Source organism: Ranitomeya variabilis, chromosome 3, assembly GCF_051348905.1.
Source record: "Ranitomeya variabilis isolate aRanVar5 chromosome 3, aRanVar5.hap1, whole genome shotgun sequence".
NCBI classification, from domain to species: domain Eukaryota; kingdom Metazoa; phylum Chordata; class Amphibia; order Anura; family Dendrobatidae; genus Ranitomeya; species Ranitomeya variabilis.
This window is the reverse complement of record NC_135234.1, coordinates 506,189,157-506,203,170: the sequence shown is the minus strand read 5'-3', so window position 1 is coordinate 506,203,170 and position 14,014 is coordinate 506,189,157. Positions and strand designations below refer to the sequence as shown.

Below are 14,014 nucleotides of genomic sequence, written 5' to 3'. Positions count from 1 at the left end.
CACAGGAATATTATGTAGCTCGAAATAAATGGTTTTGTATATGTTGGTACTACTTAACACTATTTCCCTCTACAAATAGCTGATTTTTATATTTTTGTATTGGATGATACCCTCCCTATTTCACCCTAATCTCACAGTCTGTTCCTAATACTGACTACTATACAACACATTAGAAAAGAGCAGAGATCTGCAGCATGTACTTGCAATAATAAGAACACCCAGGTGCCTCCTTTTTACCCTTCCTCCTATTAAATCTCTCGCTACTCAAATCCCCACCTAACAAACAAGTAATCCCTTCACAATCTTCAGCTCTTAAAAGAGCTTTTTGGAATAAAAAATGCTCACTATGACCTCATATCACTCTCCCTACTCTGAAACTACGCTCTCTCTATGCTGTTTCCAGATGCAATGTGTGCAAGATGGTACCGCAGCCTTTAAATAGTCCCTATGAGGCTGGAAGGCCAGACAATCACAGTAATGCCACACCAAAGATGGTGCCGCCATTGCTGTGATTGGCAAGCCATCCCAGCATGTTCATTAGCTGCAAATAAAGCGCCAAATATGCTGGGCAAGTCAGTCAAATATACCGTAGTGAATACCTAATTACTTACTGAGTAACGAATAGCCTGAGACCATACTATTCATGCGAGTAACGAATAATGCTGAATGTATTTGGTCATCATCACTAATAGTGACTGGTGATCAACTGCAGCAAAAATGTCTATTTTTCTTATTTTTCTTTATATTCATTCTTTTGATATATGTATCTGTTATTGAATCCTTATTTCTTTTTCAGGTATCACTACTGTACTGACTATGACAACCATCAACACTCATCTCCGAGAGACATTACCTAAAATCCCATATGTTAAAGCCATTGACATGTATTTGATGGGATGCTTTGTATTTGTATTTTTGGCCTTGCTTGAGTATGCCTTTGTCAATTACATCTTTTTTGGAAGAGGTCCACAAATGCAAAAGAAGCTTGCAGAGAAGACGGCTAAGGCAAATAACGATCGCTCCAAATTTGAAAGTAACCGGGTAAAACTTTTTGTTATTTATATGGTATTTATATCAAATCGCTCACAGTTATTATGATGTCCTTTTTAATTGAGGTAGACTCCTCAAAGCAGTGCTTAATGTTTAAAGGGTAAAGAATTGCACTTTTAGATACCTTTTGACCTCAATTTAATCCCTTAGGCTCTTTTTCTAATACCCCCAGGGTACCACTGTGTCAGATACCTTTTTGCTTTTCCTAACAAGAATGGTGTACAACGTAAAGGTACCTTCACACTAAGCGACGCTGCAGCGATATCGACAACGATGCCGATCGCTGCAGCGTCGCTGTGTGGTCGCTGGAGAGCTGTCACACAGACAGCTCTCCAGCGACCAACTATGCCGAAGTCCCCAGGTAACCAGGGAAAACATCGGGTTACTAAGCGCAGGGCCGTGCTTAGTAACCCGATGTTTACCCTGGTTACCAGTGTAAATGTAAAAAAAAACAAACAGTACATACTTACATTCCGGTGTCCGTAACATCCCCCGGCATCTGCTTCCTGCACTGACTGTGAGTGCCGGCCGTAAGGCACAGCACAGCGGTGACGTCACCGCTGTGCTCTGCTTTTACTTTATGGCCGGCACTCACAGTCAGTGCGGGAAGCGGACGGCGGGGGACATGTGACAGACAGCAGAAGGTGAGTATGTACTGTTTGTTTTTTTTACTTTTACAATGGTAACCAGGGTAAATATAGGGTTACTAAGCGCGGCCCTGCGCTTAGTAACCCGATATTTACCCTGGTTACCATTGTAAAACATTGCTGGCATCGTTGCTTTTGCTGTCAAACACGACGATACACGCCGATCTGACGACCAAATAAAGTTCTGAACTTTCAGCAACGACCAGCGATATCACAGCAGTATCCAGATCGCTGCTGCGTGTCAAACACAATGATATCGCTATCCAGGACGCTGCAACATCACGGATCGCTATCGTTATCGTTGCAAAGTCGCTTAGTGTGAAGGTACCTTTAGCTTTTCACTGTACACACAGACCCAGATAAAACTGAAGGACAAATTAGGAGACAATAGGATCTGTCAAGATCCATCATAGTGGTCATTGCTCCATCAATTACCAAAGCCATGACACTCTAGGGAGTCTTTAGAGTAGGCAGTCTGTAACTGTAGCATATCTTTCTGTCACAGAGCACTAATCTAATGTACACATTAACCCACCATTTATAATGCTGCACTTTTTATGAACAAGAGCGAAATACAATCTAATACAGTCTCAGATCTAAATCCGTAAACATGTACAATCTCTTTCGAAGCACTTTTAAAATAAACATGTTCTGTAATAAATCCGAACACATAAATTTTGCAGCAGTAAACAAAATCACCACTTCACTGAAATTTCAATTTAGGCAATACCGTCAATGCTCTCATGCAGTCCGCCATGTGTGCCTGTTTCCATCATTTAATGATAATATAGTTGAAACATTTATTTAATCAGTTCCGGTCTGATAAGAAGGAGAAATACTGTATACTTTACGCCTGGCATATTCAGGTCTGACAATTTTGTCAGCATTGTAAACTCAGCAGCTAAACACAGGATCTGAATGGCATGCTCAGTGAACAGAAATAAACGGTGAATAATAATTATGTGTGCCTGTCTGATCATCATGGTTTCCACCAAATAGCTCAAAAGAGTATGGTACTTCAATATATAAATCTCTATATTAAGTTACAGAAATTGACATATCCATTTGTTTAGCAAATCCTATACTACAACACCACATTAAGAGACACTTCTGTTGCTTAAATATATACATTTAAACCCTTCAACCCCAAGCCTGTTTTTACCTTCATGACCAGGCCAAATTTTACAATTCTAACCAGTGTCAATTTATAAGTAATAACTCTAGAATGCTTCGAATGATCCCACTGATTCTGAGACTGTTTTTCATGACATATTTTACTTCACGATAGTGGTAAAATTTATTCAATATGATTTTTGTTTATTTGTGAAAAAATTTGAAATTTGGTGAAAATATGGGAATTTTTGGAATTTTCAAGCTTGGAATTTGTATGCCCTTAAGTCAAAGAGATATGTCACATAAAATAGTTAATAAATAACATTTCCCATATGTCTACTTTACATCAGCACAATTTTTGAAACAACATTTTTTTGGTAGAAAGTTATAAGGTTTAAAATGTAAAGACTCCAATATTTCCAAAATTCTGTCTTCTTCACTAACCCCATGTGAAGGACCAGGCCCAAAAATGTCATAATTTCTACTTCGTCTACAAGGAAAAGGATGACAGGTGGTTTTGTGCCAAAAATTGCTTGGCAAACAAATTTGTCTCAGCCACCATGAGTTCTAAAAAAATGATGTTTGAAAAAGTTTATTTCTGTCTGGTCAGTGGTGTCAAATTTGATTCCTGATTGCATCACAAAATAAGGAACCAGTGGCTCCTAATCTTCAGGGGGTGAGGTCCATAACGGGTCAGTAATGGTGGGCACTGGTTCATTTTCTGGCCTGGGTTCATTTTTTGTACTCAGTTATTTTTCTTTCCTAGTTCATTTTCTGTTATGTGTTCAGTATCACTTGAGGAAGAGGAAGAGGAAAAATAAAAGTAGGTGGGATCTTCTTCCTCACTATCAGTGTCAGAGGCAAGGAAGGCGTATGCCTCCTCCTCTGAATACAGTGATCGGGACGAGTGGTACATTTTTCACGTATGCGGTATTTGTGTGTGTACCAAATTTTATTCTCGTTTGTGTGTGAGTGCTTAGTGTAAACTTTGAAGAGAAAAAAAAGAAAATAATCTAGAAAGAAAAAGATAAGAATATAAAAATTAGTAAAATAAAAAACAAACTTACTAAACAGATATCAGTAAAAAAAAAATTGCTGAGCGTCCGCAACTTTCTTATATTGACCTTGACTATATTCAGTAAAAAATACTGTGCTAGACTACGATTACTGCAGTATATTTTTATTGTCCCTAATCTAAATAAAAAATTTTTTTACACCCCCCAAAAATGCAACAATTGGAGGCTGTAGGACACACGTATGGGGGTGATTCTTTTTTTCTGCTCTGACACTAACCCTTAGTTCAGTCAGTAAAAAATACTGTAGTAGACACCGATTACTGCTGTATATTTATACTGTCCCTAACCTAATTTTTTATTTTTTTATACCCTCCAAAAAATGCATTAATCAGAGGCTGTAAGACACATGCTCGGATGTGATTCTTATTTTTCTGCGCTGACACTAACCCTAAATAAATTCAGTAAAAAATACTGTAGTAGACACAGATTACTACATTATACTTTTACTGTCCCTAATCTAATCCTTTCAACTAATCTTATTCATTAGTTTTAATATTTGGTTTACTCTTTACTATGTGACACTATCTCTGACTCAATTCAATAAAAATACTGTAGTAGATGATGATTACAGTATATTTTTACTGTCCCTTACTAAACTGCTAAACTAGTCCAATAGGCTAATCTAAATTATTGTTATTTTGATTCTTTTTTTTTTTACACAAAAAAAGCAAATGAAGGCCCGTCGCTGATGTCCGCCAATGATCATCACTCGACGGCTGTAAGACGCGCACATGTATGTGGTGCAAAAAGGGGATAAAAAAATAGACAGGAAAAAAAGTCCTTGCCAAAAGACAAGTATGGATGAGGATCAATGGTGTGCATCTAATCAGTGGATCGGCAGCTTTTGGATGCACACATTTAGGTGGTGCAAGGGGAGGAGGGTAGAGAAAAAGCTATAAGCATAAGTGTGGATCATTGTTTTGCATCTTTTATCAATACTTGGTGGCTGCAGGACACACGCATGGAGGTGGTGCAAAGGGGGTGGTGAAAATATAGACAGAGACAAAAAAAAAGGCCTGGAAAACAGCAAGCATGAGTGTGAATCATTGATTTGCATCACTAATCAGTCCTCAGCATCTGCAGGATGCATAAAAAAGGACTGAAAAGAAAAGAGTGCTCAAGTACTGATCAGTGCTTGGTAGCAGAAGGAGGAGTGGGGAGGTTGGGAGAGGAATAAAAAGTGGGAAAAGGAGTGGGAAGGTATTTGGGGTGGAATAGGAAAGATCAGTAACGGATCAGGCAAGAATCAGGAGCGTCTTCTTTCTTCCTCAGCAGCAGCAGGAACACCAGCAGTGATGGCACAGGCTTTAAAAAGTTTGTGGCACCTCAAGGCCCAGCACAGCACGACAGATGACTTAGTAACTGCTCTCCTCACATCTAGAAGCCAGAATGAGGAGCTACATAGCTGTCACAGAGGGGGCAGATTGCATCTCTGCACTCTGATTGGTGCGTTAAGCGTCATCAATCAGACCTGACCCTGGTGATGCTGGCATTGCTAGGCTCCAGCCTATGATCTCTTACAGCACCAATCATAGGCTGGACATCAGTGTTTCAGACAATTTAATTGCCTGAAACACTGAGAAATACTGATTGGCTGTTCAAAATTGAACTGCCAATCAGAGCGATTGTAGTTGCTGGGGGGGCATCTTCACCCATCTCCCCCTTTCCTACCCCGGTGCCACATTAAAGATATCCAATGTTGTTACACTCTTAATATATTGCAGTTGTCATAGCACTGTGTACTTACAATTGCTCATTTTACCTTTCTACCCAGTTAATTTTCTGTTTTCCATTAGGTTCATGACATCACGTGATTAAAAACTGACTGTCTGAATCCTTCCAAGCTCTATATAGAAACATGAAACCAATTTTCTCGGCACAGGTTATGAGTCACTGTAAAAGTCCTTTGCAGGGGGAGCAACTGGGTCAAGAGTTGAAGAGGGGAATATGTCATGCAGGGTCAAGAGACTTCCTGTTTCTACATAGAGCAGAGAAAAGAAAACAATTAACTGGGTAGAATGGCAAAATTAGCAATTGTAAGTACACAGTGCTATATAATATGATGATTGCAATATATTAAGAGGATAAAAACTTTGATGGGAGAGCGACAACAAAGCTACAGACCGGCAGAGGGCAAAAACGATTCTCCACTGCCCAGGTTGATCGTCATCTTACTTGAATGTTTCTCAGCAACCGCAGGATGACATCAAGTGAGCTACAAAAGGAATGGCAAATGGCAGCTGGGGTGAAGTGCACGGCAATAACAGTTCATAACAGGCTCCTAGAGGCAGGGCTCAAGTCATGTAAAGCTAGAAAAGAAGCCTTTCATCAATGAGAAGCAAAGTAGAGCCAGGCTGAAGTTTGCCAAAGACCATAAGGATTGGACCATAGGGGACTGGAGTAAGGTAATCTTCTCTGATGAGTCTAATTTTCAGCTTTGCCCAACACCTGGTCGTCTAATGGTTAGACGGAGACCTGGAGAGGCGTACAAGCCACAGTGTCTTGCACCCAATGTGAAATTTGGTGGAGGATCGGTGATGATCTAGGGATGTTTCAGCAAGACTGGAAATGGGCAGGTTAATCATTGCAAAGGATGTATGAATCAAGCCGCATACAAGGTTATCCTATAAAAACAGTTGATCCCTTCTGCTCAAGCTATGTTCCCCAACTCCAAGGACTGTTTTTTCCAGCAGCACAATAAGCCATGCCACACAGGTAGGTCAATCAATGTGTGGATGAAGGACCACCACATAAAATCCCTGTCATGGTCAGCCCAATCTCCAGACCTGAACCCCATTGAAAACCTCTGGAATGTAATCAAGAAGAAGATGGATAGTCACAAGCCATCAAACCAAGAACTGCTTAAATTTTGTACCAGGAGTGGCATAAGGTCACCGTAAAGCAGTGGAAAGACAGGTGGAAAGCATGCCAAGACGCATGAAAGCTGTTAATAAAAATCATGGTTATTCCACAAAATATTGATTTCTGAACTCTTCCTGAGTTAAAACATTAGTATTGTTGTTTCTAAATGATTCTGAGTTTGTTTTCTTAGCATTATTTGAGGTCTGCAAGCACTGCATTTTTTTGTTCTTTTGACCATTTCTCCTTTTCTGAAAATAAATACAAAATTTAGTGCTTGGAAATTTGTTGTCAGTAGTTTATAGAATAAAAGAGCAATTTACATTTTACTCAAAAATATACATGTAAAGAGAAAAATCAGACAAACTGAAAATTTTGCAGTGGTCTCCTAATTTTTGCCAGAACTGTATATTATCAACATATTCTGAGGTTCTATGCAGAAAGTGTCATTACTCAAATTCCTAATGTCAAACACAAATTCCACTTTTCACAAGTCAGGCAAATAAATGAATTTAATAAAATCTAATTAAAAAGCACCACTCCAGCATTTTTTTTAATTTCAGCTCAATTTCTGACTTACCGGAAGTCAGAAGTAATGATCACAAGCTCTCAATATCAGTCCGTGAGAGCCTCAATCTGGCGAGATGCACTATCTGCACAGTGAAGTATAAGGTTATAGAGCTCATTAAAGTATACAGTGTCTTGTGAAACTATTCGGCCCCCTGGAACTTTTCAACCTTTTCCCACATATTACGCTTCAAATATAGAGATACCAAATGTAAATTTTTGGTGAAGAATCAACAACAAGTGGAACACAATTGTGAAGTTGAACGAAATATATTAGTTATTTTAAATTTTGGGGGAAATTCAATAACTGAAAAGTGGGGCGTGCAATGTTATTCGGCCCCTTTAACTTAATACTTTGTTGCGCCACCTTTTGCTGCGATTACAGCTGCAAGGCGCTTGGGGTATTTCTCTATCAGTTTTGTACATCGAGAGACTGAAATTCTTGCCCATTCTTCCTTGGCAAACAGCTCGAGCTCAGTGAGGTTTGATGGAGATCGTTTGTGAATAGCAGTTTTCAGCTCTTTCCACAGATTCTCGATTGGATTGAGGTCTGGATTTTGACTTGCCCATTCTAACACCTGGATATGTTTATTTGTGAACCATTCCATTGCAGATTTTGCTTTATGTTTGGGATCATTGTTGGAAGACAAATCTCCGTCCCAGTCTCAGGTCTTCTGCAGACTCCAACATGTTTTCTTGAAGAATGGTCCTGTATTTGGCTCCTTCCATCTTCCCATCAATTTTAACCATCTTCCCTGTCCCTGCTAAAGAAAAGCAGGCCTGAACCATGATGCTGCCACCACCATGTTTGACAGTGGGGATGGTGTGTTCAGGGTGATGAGCTGTGTTGCCTTTACGCCAAACATATCGTTTGGCATTGTTGCCAAAAAGTTCCATTTTGGTTTCATCTGACCAGAGCACCTTCTTCCACAAGTTTGTTGTGTCTCCCAGGTAGCTTGTTGCAAACTTTAAACAACAATTTTATGGATATCTTTGAGAAATGGCTTTCTTCTTGCCACTCTTCCATAAAGGCCAGATTTGTGCAGTGTACGACTGATTGTTGTCCTATGGACAGACAGTCCCACCTCAGCTGTAGATCTCTGCAGTTCATCCAGAGTCATCAAGGGCCTCTTGGCTGCATCTCTGATCAGTCTTCTCCTTGTTTGAGATGAAAGTTTAGAGGGACAGCCAGGTCTTGGTAGATTTGCAGTGGTATGATACTCCTTCCATTTCAATATGATCGCTTCCACAGTGCTCCTTGGGATGTTTAAAGTTTGGGAAATCATTTTGTATCCAAATCTGTCTTTAAACTTCTCCAAAACAGTATCACAGACCTGCCTGTTGTATTGCTTGGTCTTCATGATGTTCTCTGCTTCAAACAGAACCCTGAGACTGTCACAGAGCTGGTGCATTTATACAGAGACTTGATTACACACAGGTGTATTATATTTATCATCATTAGGCATTTAGGACAACATTGGATCATTCAGAGATCCACAATGAACTTCTGGAGTGAGTTTGCTGCACTGAAAGTAAAAGAGCTGAATAATATTACACGCCCCACTTTTCAGTTTTTGAATTTCCACAAAAATTTTAAATAACCAATAAATTTCGTTCAATTGTGTTCCACTTGTTGTTGATTCTTCACCAAAAATTTACATTTGGTATCTCTATGTTTGAAGCATGATATGTGGGAAATGGATGAAAAGTTCCAGGGGGCCGAATACTTTCGCAAGGCCCTGTATGTAGAGGGGAGGGTGGAGTGAGAAGAGCTCAGCACAGTAAGTGCCCAGGCAGTTAGAGACCAGGCAAATCATTCTTCTTTCAGTGAAAACATTAAACATCATTGCTGAATTCACAGCCACACTGCTCAGTACTGCTATTTAATGTATTCCATACTGCTACTTATGTCTGCGTGTTGCGTGAGAAAGAAGAGCAAGAATATCTCTTTCAGTGTACTGTTGCTCTCCTCCTATTAGCTTAGAGAGCTTAAAATTATAGTAGGATCCTAAAGAGTTAAAAAGTGCTGAAGGATGCAGAATAGAAATGACATACAGGTGCTTCTAGCAAAAGTAGAATATCATCAAAAAGTTAATTTATTTCATTTCTTCAATACAAAAAATGAAACTCATATTATATAGAATCATTACAAACAGAGTGATCTATTTCAAGTGTTTATTTCTGTTAAAGTTGATGATTATGGCTTACAGCCAATGAAAACCCAAAAGTCATTATCTCAGTAAGTTGGAATACTTTATAACACCAGCTTGAAAAATTATTTTAAAATCTGAAATGTTGGCCTTTTGAAATGTATGTTCAGTAAATGCACTTAATACTTGGTCAGAGCTCCTTTTGCATCAATTACTGCATCAATATGGCGTGGCATGGAGGCGATCAGCCTGTGGCACTGCTGAGGTGTTATGGAAGCCCAGGTTGCTGTGATAGCAGCCTTCAGCTCACAGCAAAGTGAAGGACAGCATCCAATCCAGGTGAAGTATAAAAAGCCCTTTATTGTGCCAAATGCAACGATTCAACCATATAAGTCTTTTTCAATGCTTGAAAATGACCTATATGGTTTGGCACAATGAAGGACTTTTTATACTTCACCTGGATTGGATGCTGTCCTTCACTTTGCTGCGGTATGTACTTTTCTTTTTGGGTCCAGTGGAACTAGGACGGGCATCCCTATATCAGTTGTGCTGTCGGCTATTTTCTAATATTTGAGCAGCCTTCAGCTCATCTGAATTGTTGGGTCTGGTGTCTCTCATCATCCTCTTGACAATACCCAATAGATTCTCTCTGGGGTTAAGGTCAGGCGAGTTTGCTGGCCAATCAAGCATAGTGATGCTGTTATTTTTAAACCAGGTATTGGTACTTTTGGCACTGTGGACAGGTACCAACTCCTGCTGGAGAAAGAAATTTCCACCTCCAAAAAGCTTGTCAATAGAGGGAAGCATGAAGTGCTCTAAAATGTCTTGGTTGACTGCTGTGCTAACTTTGATCTTGATAAAACACAGTAGACCTACACCAGCAAATAACATGGCTCCCCAAAACCATCAGTGATTGTGGAAACTTCACACTAGACTTCAAGCAGCTTGGATTGTGTGTGGCTCTTCAAGCAGTGACTCCGGCAGCACTCAACTCCTTGTGAATCTCCCCCAATTTTTTGAATGGTTTTTTCTTAACAATCCTTTCAAGGCTGCAGCTATCCCGGTTGCTTGTGCTCCTTTTTCAACCACACTTTTTTCTTCCATTCAACATTCCATTAATTTGCTTGGATACAGCACTCTGAACAGCCATCATCTTTAGCAATGACCTTTTGTGGCTTACCCTCATTGTGGAGTGCGTCAATTACTGCCTTCTGGATACCTGTCAAGTCAGTAGTCTTCCCCATGATTGTGGAGTCTACTGAAACAGACTGAGGGACCTTTTTAAACACTTAGTAAGCCTTTGCAGGTGTTTTTTGTTAATTATTTTAATTTACTGAGATAATGACTTTTGGGTTTTCATGCAAGTCCAAATCATCCACATTAACAGAAATAAACACTTCAAATAGATCACTCTGTTTGTAATGACTCTATATAATATGAGTTTCATTTTTTTATATTGAAGAACTAAAATAAATTAACTTTTTAATGATATTCTAATTTTGTGATATGCATCTGTAATAGCCAAAAATATAATTATACATCATGTTCACACACTCAACAGCTTGGCCAGAAAAGTTGCTGGCACTGGAACAAGATACATCGAGGGCATGCAGGGAAGGTAAGTAGGATGTGTTTTTTCATAGGGATTAGGAACCATGCATACAAGGACAGGGATTTGGAGCCATGCATACAAGGATAAGAGTTAAGAAACTATGCATACAAGGACAGGGATAAGGAACTATGCAGACAAGGCAGGGCCGGACTGGCCATCTGGCAATTCTGGCAAATGCCAGAAGGGCCTGTCTGGTCATGGGCTGCCTTGTCTGCTACGTTGTTAAAAGAATCGGTGTTCTCAAGATACCCATACTGTTGTGATGGAGCACAAAGTTGCTGACTCCATCACTTACCCCAGCATGCCACGGGTATCATTAGAAATATTAGTGTTGTAGAAAATCTTCCTTTCCTCCATCCAGGGTAATATTAGTAATATATCCCATCTGGTTCATGGGGAAGGGGACAACATGGGCCTGCGTGATTTCAAATGCCAGGGCTGAATTTCAGCTCCAGTACATTCCTGAGACAAAGATAGGGGATAAGGAGCCATGCATACAGGGACAGGGGGGGGGAGCAAACATACAAGGACAGGGATGGGGAGCTATGCATACAAGGACAGGGATGGGGAGCCATGCATACAAGGATAGGGATGGGGAGCCATGCATACAAGGACAGGGATGGGGAGCCATGCATAAACGGACAGAGATGGGAAGCCATGCATACAAGGACAAATGGGGAACTATGCAGACAAGACCAGGGAGCCATGCAGACAAGGACATGGTATGGGAGCCAAGCAGACAAGGATGGGGATGGGGAGCCATGCAGACAAGGATGGGGATGAGGAGTCATGCATATAAGGATGGGGTCATATGAGAAACCATGCATACCAGGATAGGGATGAGGGGGACAATGCATACCCAGCTTATACTCGAGCCAATAAGTTTTCCCAGTTTTTTGTGGCAAAATTAGGAGCGTCGGCTTATATTCGGGTCAACTTACACATGAGTATATAAGGTAACTTTGATTCTGTGCAAAACAGTCATCTTTTGAGCTGCAAAGAAAACTTTATATTGGAAAAAAGACTTGGTAGCAAGTTATAAAAAATCTATATATAGCAAACCAATGAAAAATTTTAATAGTGAAAACAAAGAGCTCTCTATATGCAGCTGATAACACTGTTGGACCGTAAAAATTTAGTGCGTGTAGTATAATTTGTTTATGCGCCCATGAAATGAGCCTGCGAATAAAAAGCATTTTACCAAGAAAGGGAATTTTTTTCTCAGAGGCTAATATTTATTAGCTTACAGCACTTTAATCAGGAAGATCATTGACAAAGTATGAATTCAGCTTTTAGGAAAATATGTTTACATCAATTATGTTTAGAGTAAATTGTGATTCATTAAAGGTATGGAAGCCATTACAATATAATAAATAGGGGTGAACATTTTGAACCTATGCTGATTCAGGTAACAAAGGAACGGAGATTGCTTTAACAATTTAAAGTCAACCTGTCACCTCGAAAAATGCTATTTATCAGCAGACATAGGGCAAATCTGCAGGTAAGTAGCATTACAATGCTACTACGCCACATTACTTAAAGTGTCGCTACCAGGAAAAAGTGAACTTATTTCCTTTCAGATGCCACCAGCTTTCAGTCAAAAGGGCATGTACAAGATATAGTGGATAAAGTCACTGCTCACAGCACTGTTCGCTATACTGTGAGCTGCGGTTCTAAGCAGGCTCTGGCATTTTGATTGACAACTCGCTTTGCACAGCTGCACTGCAGAGCTAACAGTGAGCGGCGCTGTGATAGGTGACTGTAGCAGCTGTGTGATCGCCCCCTTGACTGAAAGTCATTGGCTCTTTCAGATTAATCTCATATCTGCAGGTAAATAGCATATTTTGAGATGGCATCTTCCCTTTAAGTAAATGCATTGGTTTTATACTTCTGTGTACTATTGTTGGATGGGATCATCAGTAGGCTGGGCACATTAGTGAATAGCAGGAGCAGTTAACAAGTGCTGCAACCTCTTTATTCTAATGAATGGTGGGGGTCCAGGCAGTTGAACCTCCATCAATCACTGGGGTTGGCATGTCTTGGAGATAAGTCATCAATACTTTAAAGGTAAAATCTCTTTAAGATGATCCAATGACGCATAACATATTTAGTTCATAAAATCATTTGTATAATATAATTAAGCAAAAAAATGTATATTTTTTCTTTAGGTGGATGCGCATGGAAATATATTGCTTACAACACTTGAAATCCATAATGAAGTCACTGGTAATGAAATTACAACAAGTGTCACTGATGTTAGAAATTCAACAACATCTTTTGATAACTCAGGAATTCAGTACCGAAAACAGAGTGTTACTCGTGATGGATTTGGGCGTCGCGCAATGGACAGAACTGCTCCTCATGGCAAAAAGAACCATCTAAGGAGACGATCCTCACAATTAAAAATTAAAATCCCAGATCTAACTGATGTAAACGCCATAGACAGGTGGTCAAGGATGATATTTCCTATCACATTTTCTCTCTTCAACCTAATCTACTGGTTATACTATGTCAACTGATGGACTAGGATTCTGATGATGTCACATAGTAGTTACATGTATGCAGTGAAACAGGAAAAAATTCACTAGCATTTGCTATGTTGAATGTATGAATGTATGTGCACGCGCATCTCAATGCTCACACACGTTCATATGAGATGAGTAAATATATTCTGCAGCAAAAGACATGAAAAGGGACAGATCATTTTTCAGCTTTGAACAGCGCAGATCTTCCTTAAAAGAAGGACCTTTTGAACTACTGCTTGAGACACACTTTTCATGATTTCTGATATGATGCTTCAAGAATGGGATTACAACCACCACCTTTATTTCTACTTTCCTTATGTTTTCAATCGACCATCAAGGTTTTTTCTCACTGGTGTACTTTTTTTTTATAGTTTTTATTAGCTTTATAGACTAATGTTTTTCATATCCCAGACTT

At 39.6% G+C, this 14,014-nt stretch overlaps 1 protein-coding gene across 2 annotated transcripts in view; it reads left to right on the top strand.

Moving 5' to 3' along the window:
* The window catches only part of GABRB3 (gamma-aminobutyric acid type A receptor subunit beta3), an 820,257-nt gene extending 806,539 nt beyond the window's left edge, over positions 1-13,718 (top strand). For both annotated transcript variants that reach the window (XM_077296875.1, XM_077296874.1), the window contains 2 exons: positions 797-1,041; positions 13,243-13,718. In XM_077296875.1, coding sequence (XP_077152990.1) covers positions 797-1,041; positions 13,243-13,593 — 596 coding nt within the window. In that variant the 3' untranslated portion in view covers positions 13,594-13,718. The remainder of the gene's footprint in view (positions 1-796; positions 1,042-13,242) is intronic.
* Positions 13,719-14,014: the final 296 nt, after the last annotated feature.